Raw genomic sequence first — 21,783 nt, 5'->3', positions numbered from 1 at the left:
AAATGACATTTTAAATAAAAAAGAAATGAAATATTTGGTACCGGAAGCTCCAAAGATGCCAATTATATACCAGGTACCAAAGATCCACAAAAATCAGGATAAACCGCCCGGTCGACCGATTATAAATGGAATAGAATCAATTTTCTCAAGAGTAGGTGAATATTTAGATTTTTATCTCCAACCTTTAGCACAAAAAACAACATCCTACCTCAAAGACAGCAAAGATGTGTTAAATTATATAGAACATTTGCATGTTACCGAAAATACAATTCTAGCCAGTGTGGACGTAAATTCACTTTACACTAATATAAATCAAAAAGACGCCATGGCAGCAGTGAAATGGGCTTTGAAAACAGAAAAGCAACTACCTCCGTCTCAAATCGAATTTTTATTAGATATTTTAGAATGGGCCATGTGCAATAACTATTTTTGGCACTCTAAGCACTTTTATAAGCAAACAAAAGGCGTTGCTATGGGGGCTAAGTACGCACCGACAGTAGCGAACATATTTATGAATAAATGGGAAGCTGAATACATTTTTAACAAGCCCCACCCCCAACTAAAAGGTTTTAAAAGGTTCATAGATGACATTTTAATCATATGGGAGGGATCGCAAGAATCCCTGGCAAAATACATCAAATCTCTGAATACCAACAAGTATGATATTACATTCACGGAAACCATAAATGAACAAGAAATTAACTACCTAGATCTGCCAATTTCTAAATCTAATGAGCACATGTCCACTAAAACATACTTTAAGAGTACAGACAGAAACAGTTATATACCTATCAACAGCAACCACCACCCTAAGTGGTTGTCGGCAGTACCCAAAGGGCAATTGGTAAGACTCAGGAGGAACTGCCAATCTGAAAGTGATTATCTACAACAATCCAATATGTTGATCCAGCGATTTAAAGATAAAGGTTATAAACCCTTAATGCTCAACCAGATCCAACAGAAAGTTATGAGTATGGACAGAAAAGAATTATTGCAACCTAGTAAGAAAGTAAAGAAAACCCACCAAATTGCCTTTTGTACAGATTACAACCAGCAGTACAAGCAATTAGAGAGCAGTTTTAAAACCCACTGGCCCATCCTAATGAGAGACCCGATTTTTAGGAATATTTTACCGAAAAAAACGCATTTCATTTATCGTAGACCACCTATTCTTAAAGATAAAATCGCCAAAAATATACCCGACCCTCCAACTAAAATGGTGACATTTTTAGACCAGAAAGGGTATTATCGATGTGGCAATTGTGTCATTTGCCGCACCTGTAGAAAGAATAATAAATCAAGAAAAGTAACACATTTTACATCTAATGTCACAAAGCGCCAATATAAGATAGAAAAATTTATAACTTGCAGAACCACCCATGTTACCTATTTATTGGAGTGTGAATGTGGACTCCAATATATAGGACGTACCACCAGGGAACTAAGAATTCGACTAAGAGAACACATTGCTAACATTAAAAAAGGTTTTAGAAAGCACAGTTTATCGAATCATTTTAGAATCTGTCACAATAAAGACCAGAGTAAGCTAAAATTCTGTGCAATAGATACAATAGAAAAACACTGGAGAGGTACAAACATGAAAAGAGCTATTTCCCAAAATGAAACTTGGTGGATTCATAAATTAGATAGCATGGCACCTAAAGGGTTAAACGTTGAAATTGATATAAACTGTTTTATTAATGATTTTTAACATGATATTTTAAAAAAAATTTTAAGATTTATATATTTTATGATAATTTTATAACTTTTATAAATTTTTAATTGTACATCCAGCCTGTAATCATTGATCTCTGCACCTTACAACATAATCTATTTTTAGTTTTGAATATTAATGTATATATATATATATATATGAATATTTGTGAATACATGTATTGTGATAATATCTATTGGAATCGCTCATGAGCAATCGAAAGATGTATGAGCTAGAATTATACAAAGAGTAGTCCTTGAACTGACCAGGAGAGGGCTATGTTGAGAACCCTCAGGATATAGTTCTATATGATTTTAAAAGTTTAACCAGAAGCAAAGTTCAAAGAATGTTTACTAATAAAAGTATCCACTCCAACACAATAAGAGTAGTTAATTCCTAGGAGTAAATGTATCGATCTACGGATTAGATACAAAGTAGGAGTGGGCATTCTGCCTATATAACTGAGTGGTACGCTCTGAATGATAGCTACAGATGACGCTGTGTCTTACAGCGAAACGCGTCTAGCGATTGGTCGAGCGAGTACCACGTGACCTCCGGCCGGGGAACTGTTTGCTGCGGGAGCAGCTAGCCGCCGTGCCGCTCTGTACATTGCATGTGTTTTTAAGATGTTTGTGAGTATACACCCCTATGATTTTCTTGAATAAATGCTGTTTAAAAACGAGCTTCACTATAATCGGCTTTTTCTTATGAGGAAATCAGGGATGGATCTTCATATTACAGCAAGAGACCTTATTGCAAGTGGAGAAGTTATAGCATAGCAGCTCCTACATGCCTGAAATTAGCTACTTGGCGGTGAGTAGATAACCAAAGGGGGAAACCCCGAATAAAGCACGGATTTCACATTCAAGCACTTGTATGATTACAAATGAAAGGATTCACCACATCGCAATGATGTACCAATGGACATTTATTATTTATCATCTAGTGCACTTTATGAATTTTCTTTGAAGTTTGTGATTTGATTTATATATTTATTTATTATAAGCAGCGCTGCAATCACTGTTTCACATATCAAAAGAGCACCAGTACTTTTTCACTGCAGCTAGCAGCTTTATAAAATTAGCACATTGATTAGCACATATTTAGCACAATAGCACTTTATCCACAAGCGCAGGGTACCCACAGTTTTATACATTTTTAAAGTTTATTAACTTTACCCCCCAGCAGCTATGGAATAGTTTGATTTTATATCAAAAAGGAAAATAAACACAGAAGAAATATTCTCCAGCAATCCCACATCATTGGACATAGGCCAAAGTTGTAAAGCACTCAAACACACCCTTGATAAGCAAGTAAGGGTGTGGTGGGATATTACAACATTAGAGCAATATATTAAAGAAGGTATGACACCCAGAAGACTACGTTGGGATTTGGCCCCCAATGATGGTCTAGATAATAAAGAACTCAACGAAAGTTGGTATACCTTTTTTAATACCTGCGAACAAAAATTGCTGGATTTGATTTTAATCAGATGGAAAAACAAATTAAAAATGCTGGAAAGCAAGATCCTAAATTTAAAAGAAACACTCCAACCACATGCAAATACGAATGAATACAAAGATAGAATGAAAAGTATACAAGAATTCATATCTAAATTAGACAAAGATACACAAAAGAAAAAAATTAAAACATTTCAAAGAGATCTAACTGATTATAAGGCAGGAAACATTTATAAATGGCAGGAATTAATGGAGGAGGAGATCATTACCTCAAGGGACTCATCACCAGAAAGGGAAAGTGTCTCATCACCTTTCCCTTCCAATACTCCAACTCCAAGCACTTCACGAGTTAACAAAACCCCCCAACATTATGTGGATTCACCTCAGTACAATGTACCCACACACAATAGGTTTGATCCTATTTACCAACACTCCCCATCCCCAAGACAAAGAGGTCCACCTCCCTATTACCAGCAAGGGTACCAACATCAACCTCCCTATCGGGGGGATTTTTGGAACAGGGGACAGGGCAGACCCCCTTGGAGAAGCAACAGAGGGAGAGGCTCATATTGGGGTCCACCAAGGGGCAACCCTTATTACTGGAGACCCAGAGGTTACCACCAAGGACCTCCTCCACATCAAGGACCCCCACAGCCACAACACACCGAAAGAAAAGAGGATGTAGAGGGGGGAAAAGGAAAAAGAAAAAGGGACAATTAGGAGCGGGCATATACAATTTGAGTAGTGTAACCTTTACAGATGAAGAATTACGTATTCTTGATCTAGGACTCAAATATGCCCCCCCCAAAAATATAAACAAATTCCAGGCGTTTATAGATCTACATAAATTTGTAAGAATATTAAATATTAAAAAGTTTTATGCAAATAAAATGAATGACAACGCAGACCCTCCACCAGAAAATGAAATTTTACATAGTGGTCTTAAAAACATATCAATGTTTAACCCAAAAAATAACAATAATCAATGTTTAGATGTTTTTAAACTTATGGTGCAACAAGATATCGAAAATATATCAATTCACCCAATCCCTGGGAGCAAGAAATTGCAACAGAACATAGAATCTCTTGGAAAAAAGAAAAATATAGTAATAAGGCCAGCGGATAAAGGAGGGGGAATTGTGATTTTAGATAAAAAACAGTATATGGATGAATTGGACAGAATAGTTAATGATAGTGAGACGTATGAAAAACTAAAAGGCAATCCAATAAACAAACTTAAAGCCACACTAACCAAGAAAATAAAAAAGGCATACAAAAATGACATTTTAAATAAAAAAGAAATGAAATATTTGGTACCGGAAGCTCCAAAGATGCCAATTATATACCAGGTACCAAAGATCCACAAAAATCAGGATAAACCGCCCGGTCGACCGATTATAAATGGAATAGAATCAATTTTCTCAAGAGTAGGTGAATATTTAGATTTTTATCTCCAACCTTTAGCACAAAAAACAACATCCTACCTCAAAGACAGCAAAGATGTGTTAAATTATATAGAACATTTGCATGTTACCGAAAATACAATTCTAGCCAGTGTGGACGTAAATTCACTTTACACTAATATAAATCAAAAAGACGCCATGGCAGCAGTGAAATGGGCTTTGAAAACAGAAAAGCAACTACCTCCGTCTCAAATCGAATTTTTATTAGATATTTTAGAATGGGCCATGTGCAATAACTATTTTTGGCACTCTAAGCACTTTTATAAGCAAACAAAAGGCGTTGCTATGGGGGCTAAGTACGCACCGACAGTAGCGAACATATTTATGAATAAATGGGAAGCTGAATACATTTTTAACAAGCCCCACCCCCAACTAAAAGGTTTTAAAAGGTTCATAGATGACATTTTAATCATATGGGAGGGATCGCAAGAATCCCTGGCAAAATACATCAAATCTCTGAATACCAACAAGTATGATATTACATTCACGGAAACCATAAATGAACAAGAAATTAACTACCTAGATCTGCCAATTTCTAAATCTAATGAGCACATGTCCACTAAAACATACTTTAAGAGTACGGACAGAAACAGTTATATACCTATCAACAGCAACCACCACCCTAAGTGGTTGTCGGCAGTACCCAAAGGGCAATTGGTAAGACTCAGGAGGAACTGCCAATCTGAAAGTGATTATCTACAACAATCCAATATGTTGATCCAGCGATTTAAAGATAAAGGTTATAAACCCTTAATGCTCAACCAGATCCAACAGAAAGTTATGAGTATGGACAGAAAAGAATTATTGCAACCTAGTAAGAAAGTAAAGAAAACCCACCAAATTGCCTTTTGTACAGATTACAACCAGCAGTACAAGCAATTAGAGAGCAGTTTTAAAACCCACTGGCCCATCCTAATGAGAGACCCGATTTTTAGGAATATTTTACCGAAAAAAACGCATTTCATTTATCGTAGACCACCTATTCTTAAAGATAAAATCGCCAAAAATATACCCGACCCTCCAACTAAAATGGTGACATTTTTAGACCAGAAAGGGTATTATCGATGTGGCAATTGTGTCATTTGCCGTACCTGTAGAAAGAATAATAAATCAAGAAAAGTAACACATTTTACATCTAATGTCACAAAGCGCCAATATAAGATAGAAAAATTTATAACTTGCAGAACCACCCATGTTACCTATTTATTGGAGTGTGAATGTGGACTCCAATATATAGGACGTACCACCAGGGAACTAAGAATTCGACTAAGAGAACACATTGCTAACATTAAAAAAGGTTTTAGAAAGCACAGTTTATCGAATCATTTTAGAATCTGTCACAATAAAGACCAGAGTAAGCTAAAATTCTGTGCAATAGATACAATAGAAAAACACTGGAGAGGTACAAACATGAAAAGAGCTATTTCCCAAAATGAAACTTGGTGGATTCATAAATTAGATAGCATGGCACCTAAAGGGTTAAACGTTGAAATTGATATAAACTGTTTTATTAATGATTTTTAACATGATATTTTAAAAAAATTTTTAAGATTTATATATTTTATGATAATTTTATAACTTTTATAAATTTTTAATTGTACATCCAGCCTGTAATCATTGATCTCTGCACCTTACAACATAATCTATTTTTAGTTTTGAATATTAATGTATATATATATATATATATATGAATATTTGTGAATACATGTATTGTGATAATATGTATTGGAATCGCTCATGAGCAATCGAAAGATGTATGAGCTAGAATTATACAAAGAGTAGTCCTTGAACTGACCAGGAGAGGGCTATGTTGAGAACCCTCAGTATATAGTTCTATATGATTTTAAAAGTTTAACCAGAAGCAAAGTTCAAAGAATGTTTACTAATAAAAGTATCCACTCCAACACAATAAGAGTAGTTAATTCCTAGGAGTAAATGTATCGATCTACGGATTAGATACAAAGTAGGAGTGGGCATTCTGCCTATATAACTGAGTGGTACGCTCTGAATGATAGCTACAGATGACGCTGTGTCTTACAGCGAAACGCGTCTAGCGATTGGTCGAGCGAGTACCACGTGACCTCTGGCCGGGGAACTGTTTGCTGCGGGAGCAGCTAGCCGCCGTGCCGCTCTGTACATTGCATGTGTTTTTAAGATGTTTGTGAGTATACACCCCTATGATTTTCTTGAATAAATGCTGTTTAAAAACGAGCTTCACTATAATCGGCTTTTTCTTATGAGGAAATCGGGGATGGATCTTCATATTACAGCAAGAGACCTTATTGCAAGTGGAGAAGTTATAGCATAGCAGCTCCTACATGCCTGAAATTAGCTACTTGGCGGTGAGTAGATAACCAAAGGGGGAAACCCCGAATAAAGCACGGATTTCACATTCAAGCACTTGTATGATTACAAATGAAAGGATTCACCACATCGCAATGATGTACCAATGGACATTTATTATTTATCATCTAGTGCACTTTATGAATTTTCTTTGAAGTTTGTGATTTGATTTATATATTTATTTATTATAAGCAGCGCTGCAATCACTGTTTCACATATCAAAAGAGCACCAGTACTTTTTCACTGCAGCTAGCAGCTTTATAAAATTAGCACATTGATTAGCACATATTTAGCACAATAGCACTTTATCCACAAGCGCAGGGTACCCACAGTTTTATACATTTTTAAAGTTTATTAACTTTACCCCCCAGCAGCTATGGAATAGTTTGATTTTATATCAAAAAGGAAAATAAACACAGAAGAAATATTCTCCAGCAATCCCACATCATTGGACATAGGCCAAAGTTGTAAAGCACTCAAACACACCCTTGAGTAGCAAGTAAGGGTGTGGTGGGATATTACAACATTAGAGCAATATATTAAAGAAGGTATGACACCCAGAAGACTACGTTGGGATTTGGCCCCCAATGATGGTCTAGATAATAAAGAACTCAACGAAAGTTGGTATACCTTTAATACCTGCGAACAAAAATTGCTGGATTTGATTTTAATCAGATGGAAAAACAAATTAAAAATGCTGGAAAGCAAGATCCTAAATTTAAAAGAAACACTCCAACCACATGCAAATACGAATGAATACAAAGATAGAATGAAAAGTATACAAGAATTCATATCTAAATTAGACAAAGATACACAAAAGAAAAAAATTAAAACATTTCAAAGAGATCTAACTGATTATAAGGCAGGAAACATTTATAAATGGCAGGAATTAATGGAGGAGGAGATCATTATCTCAAGGGACTCATCACCAGAAAGGGAAAGTGTCTCATCACCTTTCCCTTCCAATACTCCAACTCCAAGCACTTCACGAGTTAACAAAACCCCCCAACATTATGTGGATTCACCTCAGTACAATGTACCCACAAACAATAGGTTTGATCCTATTTACCAACACTCCCCATCCCCAAGACAAAGAGGTCCACCTCCCTATTACCAGCAAGGGTACCAACATCAACCTCCCTATCGGGGGGATTTTTGGAACAGGGGACAGGGCAGACCCCCTTGGAGAGGCAACAGAGGGAGAGGCTCATATTGGGGTCCACCAAGGGGCAACCCTTATTACTGGAGACCCAGAGGTTACCACCAAGGACCTCCTCCACATCAAGGACCCCCACAGCCACAACACACCGAAAGAAAAGAGGATGTAGAGGGGGGAAAAGGAAAAAGAAAAAGGGACAATTAGGAGCCGGCATATACAATTTGAGTAGTGTAACCTTTACAGATGAAGAATTACGTATTCTTGATCTAGGACTCAAATATGCCCCCCCCCCCCAAAAATATAAACAAATTCCAGGCGTTTATAGATCTACATAAATTTGTAAGAATATTAAATATTAAAAAGTTTTATGCAAATAAAATGAATGACAACGCAGACCCTCCACCAGAAAATGAAATTTTACATAGTGGTCTTAAAAACATATCAACGTTTAACCCAAAAAATAACAATAATCAATGTTTAGATGTTTTTAAACTTATGGTGCAACAAGATATCGGAAATATATCAATTCACCCAATCCCTGGGAGCAAGAAATTGCAACAGAACATAGAATCTCTTGGAAAAAAGAAAAATATAGTAATAAGGCCAGCGGATAAAGGAGGGGGAATTGTGATTTTAGATAAAAAACAGTATATGGATGAATTGGACAGAATAGTTAATGATAGTGAGACGTATGAAAAACTAAAAGGCAATCCAATAAACAAACTTAAAGCCACACTAACCAAGAAAATAAAGAAGGCATACAAAAATGACATTTTAAATAAAAAAGAAATGAAATATTTGGTACCGGAAGCTCCAAAGATGCCAATTATATACCAGGTACCAAAGATCCACAAAAATCAGGATAAACCGCCCGGTCGACCGATTATAAATGGAATAGAATCAATTTTCTCAAGAGTAGGTGAATATTTAGATTTTTATCTCCAACCTTTAGCACAAAAAACAATATCCTACCTCAAAGACAGCAAAGATGTGTTAAATTATATAGAACATTTGCATGTTACCGAAAATACAATTCTAGCCAGTGTGGACGTAAATTCACTTTACACTAATATAAATCAAAAAGACGCCATGGCAGCAGTGAAATGGGCTTTGAAAACAGAAAAGCAACTACCTCCGTCTCAAATCAAATTTTTATTAGATATTTTAGAATGGGCCATGTGCAATAACTATTTTTGGCACTCTAAGCACTTTTATAAGCCAACAAAAGGCGTTGCTATGGGGGCTAAGTACGCACCGACAGTAGCGAACATATTTATGAATAAATGGGAAGCTGAATACATTTTTAACAAGCCCCACCCCCAACTAAAAGGTTTTAAAAGGTTCATAGATGACATTTTAATCATATGGGAGGGATCGCAAGAATCCCTGGCAAAATACATCAAATCTCTGAATACCAACAAGTATGATATTACATTCACGGAAACCATAAATGAACAAGAAATTAACTACCTAGATCTGCCAATTTCTAAATCTAATGAGCACATGTCCACTAAAACATACTTTAAGAGTACGGACAGAAACAGTTATATACCTATCAACAGCAACCACCACCCTAAGTGGTTGTCGGCAGTACCCAAAGGGCAATTGGTAAGACTCGGGAGGAACTGCCAATCTGAAAGTGATTATCTACAACAATCCAATATGTTGATCCAGCGATTTAAAGATAAAGGTTATAAACCCTTAATGCTCAACCAGATCCAACAGAAAGTTATGAGTATGGACAGAAAATAATTATTGCAACCTAGTAAGAAAGTAAAGAAAACCCACCAAATTGCCTTTTGTACAGATTACAACCAGCAGTACAAACAATTAGAGAGCAGTTTTAAAACCCAATGGCCCATCCTAATGAGAGACCCGATTTTTAAGAATATTTTACCGAAAAAAACGCATTTCATTTATCGTAGACCACCTATTCTTAAAGATAAAATCGCCAAAAATATACCCGACCCTCCAACTAAAATGGTGACATTTTTAGACCAGAAAGGGTATTATCGATGTGGCAATTGTGTCATTTGCCGCACCTGTAGAAAGAATAATAAATCAAGAAAAGTAACACATTTTACATCTAATGTCACAAAGCGCCAATATAAGATAGAAAAATTTATAACTTGCAGAACCACCCATGTTACCTATTTATTGGAGTGTGAATGTGGACTCCAATATATAGGACGTACCACCAGGGAACTAAGAATTTGACTAAGAGAACACATTGCTAACATTAAAAAAGGTTTTAGAAAGCACAGTTTATCGAATCATTTTAGAATCTGTCACAATAAAGACCAGAGTAAGCTAAAATTCTGTGCAATAGATACAATAGAAAAACACTGGAGAGGTACAAACATGAAAAGAGCTATTTCCCAAAATGAAACTTGGTGGATTCATAAATTAGATAGCATGGCACCTAAAGGGTTAAACGTTGAAATTGATATAAACTGTTTTATTAATGATTTTTAACATGATATTTTAAAAATTTTTTTAAGATTTATATATTTTATGATAATTTTATAACTTTTATAAATTTTTAATTGTACATCCAGCCTGTAATCATTGATCTCTGCACCTTACAACATAATCTATTTTTAGTTTTGAATATTAATGTATATATATATATATATATATGAATATTTGTGAATACATGTATTGTGATAATATGTATTGGAATCGCTCATGAGCAATCGAAAGATGTATGAGCTAGAATTATACAAAGAGTAGTCCTTGAACTGACCAGGAGAGGGCTATGTTGAGAACCCTCAGGATATAGTTCTATATGATTTTAAAAGTTTAACCAGAAGCAAAGTTCAAAGAATGTTTACTAATAAAAGTATCCACTCCAACACAATAAGAGTAGTTAATTCCTAGGAGTAAATGTATCGATCTACGGATTAGATACAAAGTAGGAGTGGGCATTCTGCCTATATAACTGAGTGGTACGCTCTGAATGATAGCTACAGATGACGCTGTGTCTTACAGCGAAACGCGTCTAGCGATTGGTCGAGCGAGTACCACGTGACCTCTGGCCGGGGAACTGTTTGCTGCGGGAGCAGCTAGCCGCCGTGCCGCTCTGTACATTGCATGTGTTTTTAAGATGTTTGTGAGTATACACCCCTATGATTTTCTTGAATAAATGCTGTTTAAAAACGAGCTTCACTATAATCGGCTTTTTCTTATGAGGAAATCGGGGATGGATCTTCATATTACAGCAAGAGACCTTATTGCAAGTGGAGAAGTTATAGCATAGCAGCTCCTACATGCCTGAAATTAGCTACTTGGCGGTGAGTAGATAACCAAAGGGGGAAACCCCGAATAAAGCACGGATTTCACATTCAAGCACTTGTATGATTACAAATGAAAGGATTCACCACATCGCAATGATGTACCAATGGACATTTATTATTTATCATCTAGTGCACTTTATGAATTTTCTTTGAAGTTTGTGATTTGATTTATATATTTATTTATTATAAGCAGCGCTGCAATCACTGTTTCACATATCAAAAGAGCACCAGTACTTTTTCACTGCAGCTAGCAGCTTTATAAAATTAGCACATTGATTAGCACATATTTAGCACAATAGCACTTTATCCACAAGCGCAGGGTACCCACAGTTTTATACATTTTTAAAGTTTATTAACTTTACCCCCCAGCAGCTATGGAATAGTTTGATTTTATATCAAAAAGGAAAATAAACACAGAAGAAATATTCTCCAGCAATCCCACATCATTGGACATAGGCCAAAGTTGTAAAGCACTCAAACACACCCTTGAGTAGCAAGTAAGGGTGTGGTGGGATATTACAACATTAGAGCAATATATTAAAGAAGGTATGACACCCAGAAGACTACGTTGGGATTTGGCCCCCAATGATGGTCTAGATAATAAAGAACTCAACGAAAGTTGGTATACCTTTAATACCTGCGAACAAAAATTGCTGGATTTGATTTTAATCAGATGGAAAAACAAATTAAAAATGCTGGAAAGCAAGATCCTAAATTTAAAAGAAACACTCCAACCACATGCAAATACGAATGAATACAAAGATAGAATGAAAAGTATACAAGAATTCATATCTAAATTAGACAAAGATACACAAAAGAAAAAAATTAAAACATTTCAAAGAGATCTAACTGATTATAAGGCAGGAAACATTTATAAATGGCAGGAATTAATGGAGGAGGAGATCATTATCTCAAGGGACTCATCACCAGAAAGGGAAAGTGTCTCATCACCTTTCCCTTCCAATACTCCAACTCCAAGCACTTCACGAGTTAACAAAACCCCCCAACATTATGTGGATTCACCTCAGTACAATGTACCCACAAACAATAGGTTTGATCCTATTTACCAACACTCCCCATCCCCAAGACAAAGAGGTCCACCTCCCTATTACCAGCAAGGGTACCAACATCAACCTCCCTATCGGGGGGATTTTTGGAACAGGGGACAGGGCAGACCCCCTTGGAGAGGCAACAGAGGGAGAGGCTCATATTGGGGTCCACCAAGGGGCAACCCTTATTACTGGAGACCCAGAGGTTACCACCAAGGACCTCCTCCACATCAAGGACCCCCACAGCCACAACACACCGAAAGAAAAGAGGATGTAGAGGGGGGAAAAGGAAAAAGAAAAAGGGACAATTAGGAGCGGGCATATACAATTTGAGTAGTGTAACCTTTACAGATGAAGAATTACGTATTCTTGATCTAGGACTCAAATATGCCCCCCCCCCCCAAAAATATAAACAAATTCCAGGCGTTTATAGATCTACATAAATTTGTAAGAATATTAAATATTAAAAAGTTTTATGCAAATAAAATGAATGACAACGCAGACCCTCCACCAGAAAATGAAATTTTACATAGTGGTCTTAAAAACATATCAACGTTTAACCCAAAAAATAACAATAATCAATGTTTAGATGTTTTTAAACTTATGGTGCAACAAGATATCGGAAATATATCAATTCACCCAATCCCTGGGAGCAAGAAATTGCAACAGAACATAGAATCTCTTGGAAAAAAGAAAAATATAGTAATAAGGCCAGCGGATAAAGGAGGGGGAATTGTGATTTTAGATAAAAAACAGTATATGGATGAATTGGACAGAATAGTTAATGATAGTGAGACGTATGAAAAACTAAAAGGCAATCCAATAAACAAACTTAAAGCCACACTAACCAAGAAAATAAAGAAGGCATACAAAAATGACATTTTAAATAAAAAAGAAATGAAATATTTGGTACCGGAAGCTCCAAAGATGCCAATTATATACCAGGTACCAAAGATCCACAAAAATCAGGATAAACCGCCCGGTCGACCGATTATAAATGGAATAGAATCAATTTTCTCAAGAGTAGGTGAATATTTAGATTTTTATCTCCAACCTTTAGCACAAAAAACAATATCCTACCTCAAAGACAGCAAAGATGTGTTAAATTATATAGAACATTTGCATGTTACCGAAAATACAATTCTAGCCAGTGTGGACGTAAATTCACTTTACACTAATATAAATCAAAAAGACGCCATGGCAGCAGTGAAATGGGCTTTGAAAACAGAAAAGCAACTACCTCCGTCTCAAATCGAATTTTTATTAGATATTTTAGAATGGGCCATGTGCAATAACTATTTTTGGCACTCTAAGCACTTTTATAAGCCAACAAAAGGCGTTGCTATGGGGGCTAAGTACGCACCGACAGTAGCGAACATATTTATGAATAAATGGGAAGCTGAATACATTTTTAACAAGCCCCACCCCCAACTAAAAGGTTTTAAAAGGTTCATAGATGACATTTTAATCATATGGGAGGGATCGCAAGAATCCCTGGCAAAATACATCAAATCTCTGAATACCAACAAGTATGATATTACATTCACGGAAACCATAAATGAACAAGAAATTAACTACCTAGATCTGCCAATTTCTAAATCTAATGAGCACATGTCCACTAAAACATACTTTAAGAGTACGGACAGAAACAGTTATATACCTATCAACAGCAACCACCACCCTAAGTGGTTGTCGGCAGTACCCAAAGGGCAATTGGTAAGACTCGGGAGGAACTGCCAATCTGAAAGTGATTATCTACAACAATCCAATATGTTGATCCAGCGATTTAAAGATAAAGGTTATAAACCCTTAATGCTCAACCAGATCCAACAGAAAGTTATGAGTATGGACAGAAAATAATTATTGCAACCTAGTAAGAAAGTAAAGAAAACCCACCAAATTGCCTTTTGTACAGATTACAACCAGCAGTACAAACAATTAGAGAGCAGTTTTAAAACCCAATGGCCCATCCTAATGAGAGACCCGATTTTTAAGAATATTTTACCGAAAAAAACGCATTTCATTTATCGTAGACCACCTATTCTTAAAGATAAAATCGCCAAAAATATACCCGACCCTCCAACTAAAATGGTGACATTTTTAGACCAGAAAGGGTATTATCGATGTGGCAATTGTGTCATTTGCCGCACCTGTAGAAAGAATAATAAATCAAGAAAAGTAACACATTTTACATCTAATGTCACAAAGCGCCAATATAAGATAGAAAAATTTATAACTTGCAGAACCACCCATGTTACCTATTTATTGGAGTGTGAATGTGGACTCCAATATATAGGACGTACCACCAGGGAACTAAGAATTTGACTAAGAGAACACATTGCTAACATTAAAAAAGGTTTTAGAAAGCACAGTTTATCGAATCATTTTAGAATCTGTCACAATAAAGACCAGAGTAAGCTAAAATTCTGTGCAATAGATACAATAGAAAAACACTGGAGAGGTACAAACATGAAAAGAGCTATTTCCCAAAATGAAACTTGGTGGATTCATAAATTAGATAGCATGGCACCTAAAGGGTTAAACGTTGAAATTGATATAAACTGTTTTATTAATGATTTTTAACATGATATTTTAAAAATTTTTTTAAGATTTATATATTTTATGATAATTTTATAACTTTTATAAATTTTTAATTGTACATCCAGCCTGTAATCATTGATCTCTGCACCTTACAACATAATCTATTTTTAGTTTTGAATATTAATGTATATATATATATATATATATGAATATTTGTGAATACATGTATTGTGATAATATGTATTGGAATCGCTCATGAGCAATCGAAAGATGTATGAGCTAGAATTATACAAAGAGTAGTCCTTGAACTGACCAGGAGAGGGCTATGTTGAGAACCCTCAGGATATAGTTCTATATGATTTTAAAAGTTTAACCAGAAGCAAAGTTCAAAGAATGTTTACTAATAAAAGTATCCACTCCAACACAATAAGAGTAGTTAATTCCTAGGAGTAAATGTATCGATCTACGGATTAGATACAAAGTAGGAGTGGGCATTCTGCCTATATAACTGAGTGGTACGCTCTGAATGATAGCTACAGATGACGCTGTGTCTTACAGCGAAACGCGTCTAGCGATTGGTCGAGCGAGTACCACGTGACCTCCGGCCGGGGAACTGTTTGCTGCGGGAGCAGCTAGCCGCCGTGCCGCTCTGTACATTGCATGTGTTTTTAAGATGTTTGTGAGTATACACCCCTATGATTTTCTTGAATAAATGCTGTTTAAAAACGAGCTTCACTATAATCGGCTTTTTCTTATGAGGAAATCGGGGATGGATCTTCATATTACAGCAAGAGACCTTATTGCAAGTGGAGAAGTTATAGCATAGCAGCTCCTACATGCCTGAAATTAGCTACTTGGCGGTGAGTAGATAACCAAAGGGGGAAACCCCGAATAAAGCACGGATTTCACATTCAAGCACTTGTATGATTACAAATGAAAGGATTCACCACATCGCAATGATGTACCAATGGACATTTATTATTTATCATCTAGTGCACTTTATGAATTTTCTTTGAAGTTTGTGATTTGATTTATATATTTATTTATTATAAGCAGCGCTGCAATCACTGTTTCACATATCAAAAGAGCACCAGTACTTTTTCACTGCAGCTAGCAGCTTTATAAAATTAGCACATTGATTAGCACATATTTAGCACAATAGCACTTTATCCACAAGCGCAGGGTACCCACAGTTTTATACATTTTTAAAGTTTATTAACTTTACCCCCCAGCAGCTATGGAATAGTTTGATTTTATATCAAAAAGGAAAATAAACACAGAAGAAATATTCTCCAGCAATCCCACATCATTGGACATAGGCCAAAGTTGTAAAGCACTCAAACACACCCTTGATAAGCAAGTAAGGGTGTGGTGGGATATTACAACATTAGAGCAATATATTAAAGAAGGTATGACACCCAGAAGACTACGTTGGGATTTGGCCCCCAATGATGGTCTAGATAATAAAGAACTCAACGAAAGTTGGTATACCTTTTTTAATACCTGCGAACAAAAATTGCTGGATTTGATTTTAATCAGATGGAAAAACAAATTAAAAATGCTGGAAAGCAAGATCCTAAATTTAAAAGAAACACTCCAACCACATGCAAATACGAATGAATACAAAGATAGAATGAAAAGTATACAAGAATTCATATCTAAATTAGACAAAGATACACAAAAGAAAAAAATTAAAACATTTCAAAGAGATCTAACTGATTATAAGGCAGGAAACATTTATAAATGGCAGGAATTAATGGAGGAGGAGATCATTATCTCAAGGGACTCATCACCAGAAAGGGAAAGTGTCTCATCACCTTTCCCTTCCAATACTCCAACTCCAAGCACTTCACGAGTTAACAAAACCCCCCAACATTATGTGGATTCACCTCAGTACAATGTACCCACACACAATAGGTTTGATCCTATTTACCAACACTCCCCATCCCCAAGACAAAGAGGTCCACCTCCCTATTACCAGCAAGGGTACCAACATCAACCTCCCTATCGGGGGGATTTTTGGAACAGGGGACAGGGCAGACCCCCTTGGAGAGGCAACAGAGGGAGAGGCTCATATTGGGGTCCACCAAGGGGCAACCCTTATTACTGGAGACCCAGAGGTTACCACCAAGGACCTCCTCCACATCAAGGACCCCCACAGCCACAACACACCGAAAGAAAAGAGGATGTAGAGGGGGGAAAAGGAAAAAGAAAAAGGGACAATTAGGAGCGGGCATATACAATTTGAGTAGTGTAACCTTTACAGATGAAGAATTACGTATTCTTGATCTAGGACTCAAATATGCCCCCCCCCAAAAATATAAACAAATTCCAGGTGTTTATAGATCTACATAAATTTGTAAGAATATTAAATATTAAAAAGTTTTATGCAAATAAAATGAATGACAACGCAGACCCTCCACCAGAAAATGAAATTTTACATAGTGGTCTTAAAAACATATCAACGTTTAACCCAAAAAATAACAATAATCAATGTTTAGATGTTTTTAAACTTATGGTGCAACAAGATATCGGAAATATATCAATTCACCCAATCCCTGGGAGCAAGAAATTGCAACAGAACATAGAATCTCTTGGAAAAAAGAAAAATATAGTAATAAGGCCAGCGGATAAAGGAGGGGGAATTGTGATTTTAGATAAAAAACAGTATATGGATGAATTGGACAGAATAGTTAATGATAGTGAGACGTATGAAAAACTAAAAGGCAATCCAATAAACAAACTTAAAGCCACACTAACCAAGAAAATAAAGAAGGCATACAAAAATGACATTTTAAATAAAAAAGAAATGAAATATTTGGTACCGGAAGCTCCAAAGATGCCAATTATATACCAGGTACCAAAGATCCACAAAAATCAGGATAAACCGCCCGGTCGACCGATTATAAATGGAATAGAATCAATTTTCTCAAGAGTAGGTGAATATTTAGATTTTTATCTCCAACCTTTAGCACAAAAAACAACATCCTACCTCAAAGACAGCAAAGATGTGTTAAATTATATAGAACATTTGCATGTTACCGAAAATACAATTTTAGCCAGTGTGGACGTAAATTCACTTTACACTAATATAAATCAAAAAGACGCCATGGCAGCAGTGAAATGGGCTTTGAAAACAGAAAAGCAACTACCTCCGTCTCAAATCGAATTTTTATTAGATATTTTAGAATGGGCCATGTGCAATAACTATTTTTGGCACTCTAAGCACTTTTATAAGCCAACAAAAGGCGTTGCTATGGGGGCTAAGTACGCACCGACAGTAGCGAACATATTTATGAATAAATGGGAAGCTGAATACATTTTTAACAAGCCCCACCCCCAACTAAAAGGTTTTAAAAGGTTCATAGATGACATTTTAATCATATGGGAGGGATCGCAAGAATCCCTGGCAAAATACATCAAATCTCTGAATACCAACAAGTATGATATTACATTCACGGAAACCATAAATGAACAAGAAATTAACTACCTAGATCTGCCAATTTCTAAATCTAATGAGCACATGTCCACTAAAACATACTTTAAGAGTACGGACAGAAACAGTTATATACCTATCAACAGCAACCACCACCCTAAGTGGTTGTCGGCAGTACCCAAAGGGCAATTGGTAAGACTCAGGAGGAACTGCCAATCTGAAAGTGATTATCTACAACAATCCAATATGTTGATCCAGCGATTTAAAGATAAAGGTTATAAACCCTTAATGCTCAACCAGATCCAACAGAAAGTTATGAGTATGGACAGAAAAGAATTATTGCAACCTAGTAAGAAAGTAAAGAAAACCCACCAAATTGCCTTTTGTACAGATTACAACCAGCAGTACAAACAATTAGAGAGCAGTTTTAAAACCCAATGGCCCATCCTAATGAGAGACCCGATTTTTAAGAATATTTTACCGAAAAAAACGCATTTCATTTATCGTAGACCACCTATTCTTAAAGATAAAATCGCCAAAAATATACCCGACCCTCCAACTAAAATGGTGACATTTTTAGACCAGAAAGGGTATTATCGATGTGGCAATTGTGTCATTTGCCGCACCTGTAGAAAGAATAATAAATCAAGAAAAGTAACACATTTTACATCTAATGTCACAAAGCACCAATATAAGATAGAAAAATTTATAACTTGCAGAACCACCCATGTTACCTATTTATTGGAGTGTGAATGTGGACTCCAATATATAGGACGTACCACCAGGGAACTAAGAATTCGACTAAGAGAACACATTGCTAACATTAAAAAAGGTTTTAGAAAGCACAGTTTATCGAATCATTTTAGAATCTGTCACAATAAAGACCAGAGTAAGCTAAAATTCTGTGCAATAGATACAATAGAAAAACACTGGAGAGGTACAAACATGAAAAGAGCTATTTCCCAAAATGAAACTTGGTGGATTCATAAATTAGATAGCATGGCACCTAAAGGGTTAAACGTTGAAATTGATATAAACTGTTTTATTAATGATTTTTAACATGATATTTTAAAAATTTTTTTAAGATTTATATATTTTATGATAATTTTATAACTTTTATACATTTTTAATTGTACATCCAGCCTGTAATCATTGATCTCTGCACCTTACAACATAATCTATTTTTAGTTTTGAATATTAATGTATATATATATATATATATATGAATATTTGTGAATACATGTATTGTGATAATATGTATTGGAATCGCTCATGAGCAATCGAAAGATGTATGAGCTAGAATTATACAAAGAGTAGTCCTTGAACTGACCAGGAGAGGGCTATGTTGAGAACCCTCAGGATATAGTTCTATATGATTTTAAAAGTTTAACCAGAAGCAAAGTTCAAAGAATGTTTACTAATAAAAGTATCCACTCCAACACAATAAGAGTAGTTAATTCCTAGGAGTAAATGTATCGATCTACGGATTAGATACAAAGTAGGAGTGGGCATTCAGCCTATATAACTGAGTGGTACGCTCTGAATGATAGCTACAGATGACGCTGTATCTTACAGCGAAACGCGTCTAGCGATTGGTCGAGCGAGTACCACGTGACCTCCGGCCGGGGAACTGTTTGCTGCGGGAGCAGCTAGCCGCCGTGCCGCTCTGTACATTGCATGTGTTTTTAAGATGTTTGTGAGTATACACCCCTATGATTTTCTTGAATAAATGCTGTTTAAAAACGAGCTTCACTATAATCGGCTTTTTCTTATGAGGAAATCGGGGATGGATCTTCATATTACAGCAAGAGACCTTATTGCAAGTGGAGAAGTTATAGCATAGCAGCTCCTACATGCCTGAAATTAGCTACTTGGCGGTGAGTAGATAACCAAAGGGGGAAACCCTGAATAAAGCACGGATTTCACATTCAAGCACTTGTATGATTACAAATGAAAGGATTCACCACATCGCAATGATGTACCAATGGACATTTATTATTTATCATCTAGTGCACTTTATTAATTTTCTTTGAAGTTTGTGATTTGATTTATATATTTATTTATTATAAGCAGCGCTGCAATCACTGTTTCACTAACTTGATACAACCAACCATGCATTATGAGAAACAGGAGTGCGCAAAGACCACTTAGATGCTGACAAGTTGAGATGCATTACCAAAAAGTTTATTTTGACTAATAGTCTAATTTTCTACCATATACAATTGAATAAAATTAACAGCTAGCTTACGCACTCTTATATTTTAGGAATGGACTATATCAAACGAAGCATTGAAGACCCCTTGTTGCAGTCCAGTGAGGTCAACAGGTCCAGCTCATCTGATGAAGATGACTTCTTTTCTGGCATGCAGGGTTCGAAGGCACAAGACAGTGCCAAACAGCTAGATGCGTACTTGTCATGTTCAGCAGATAACATGGACTTGCTCAAGTCTTTTCCAGCTGGGTGCAAGTTGTCTGTTAAGTTAAACACACCCCTTCCAGCATCAGCAGCCTGCGAGAGGCTTTTTAGTATCGCAGGATTAGTCTTTAGCCCTAGAAGAGTGAGACTGAATACTTCCAATTTTGAAAACCAACTACTTTTGAGAATAAACCAAAGATTTCTAACTTAAATATATATGACTGCTTTATGCGTACCAGCTTAAGAAGGGTAATACGTTTTGGATAAAAAAAAGCACAAGCAGGGAAGAGAGGGTAGGGATGCTTTAAAGGGGAAGGGGCATATTTGATCTGTTTTTGTTTAAGCTCAATGTTTTTAGGTGCTCTAATCACTTTTGTTTTTACATAAGGAATACTTGAATGTGGCCTACTGTCCTTTGAGATCTTTTAGTTGCCCTAACAAGTTGAGGATGAAAAGAAAATGTGTAACTTCCAAAAATGACTGCTTTATGCACACTAGTTTAGGAAGGGAATAAGCTGTGGAGAAAAATAAAGCAAAAGCAGGGAATAAAGGGTAGGGATGTTTAAAGGGGAAGGGGCATATTTGATCTGTTTTTGTTTAAGATAAGGAAGGAGGGGAGGTAGATGGCGCTGCCTATAAAACCAATATATGCAATAAATATGAATCAAATAGCAGGATATATCTTAAAAATATCAATAAAATGAGGTGAACACGTGCTGAACCAGGGGGTTAAGACCCTGAAAGTGACTAAGTGATAAATTAAAAGGAATTAGAGTTTCCTGAAAATGGGCTAAAAAGACCTTAGCTGAAAGTGCAAAAGAGAAAGAAAAAAGGTAGCCCCAAAACTAGGGCTCAGCTTTCTTAAATAGTGAAAAGAGTTATAAATATAGCTCAAGCTAGACAGTG

At 36.0% G+C, this 21,783-nt stretch overlaps 1 protein-coding gene across 1 annotated transcript in view; it reads left to right on the top strand.

The window, feature by feature from the left end:
- The window catches only part of LOC309550543 (uncharacterized protein), a gene marked incomplete at its 3' end in the record, with an annotated part of 57,262 nt that extends 36,174 nt beyond the window's left edge, over positions 1-21,088 (top strand). The window contains exon 4 of the mRNA XM_082250897.1: positions 20,727-21,088. Within this exon, the coding sequence (XP_082107023.1) occupies positions 20,727-21,088 (362 nt within the window). The remainder of the gene's footprint in view (positions 1-20,726) is intronic.
- Positions 21,089-21,783: the final 695 nt, after the last annotated feature.

This window comes from Pelophylax lessonae, assembly GCF_965119305.1.
Source record: "Pelophylax lessonae genome assembly, chromosome: 3".
NCBI classification, from domain to species: Eukaryota; Metazoa; Chordata; class Amphibia; order Anura; family Ranidae; genus Pelophylax; species Pelophylax lessonae.
This window is presented reverse-complemented; position numbering and strand designations above follow the sequence as displayed.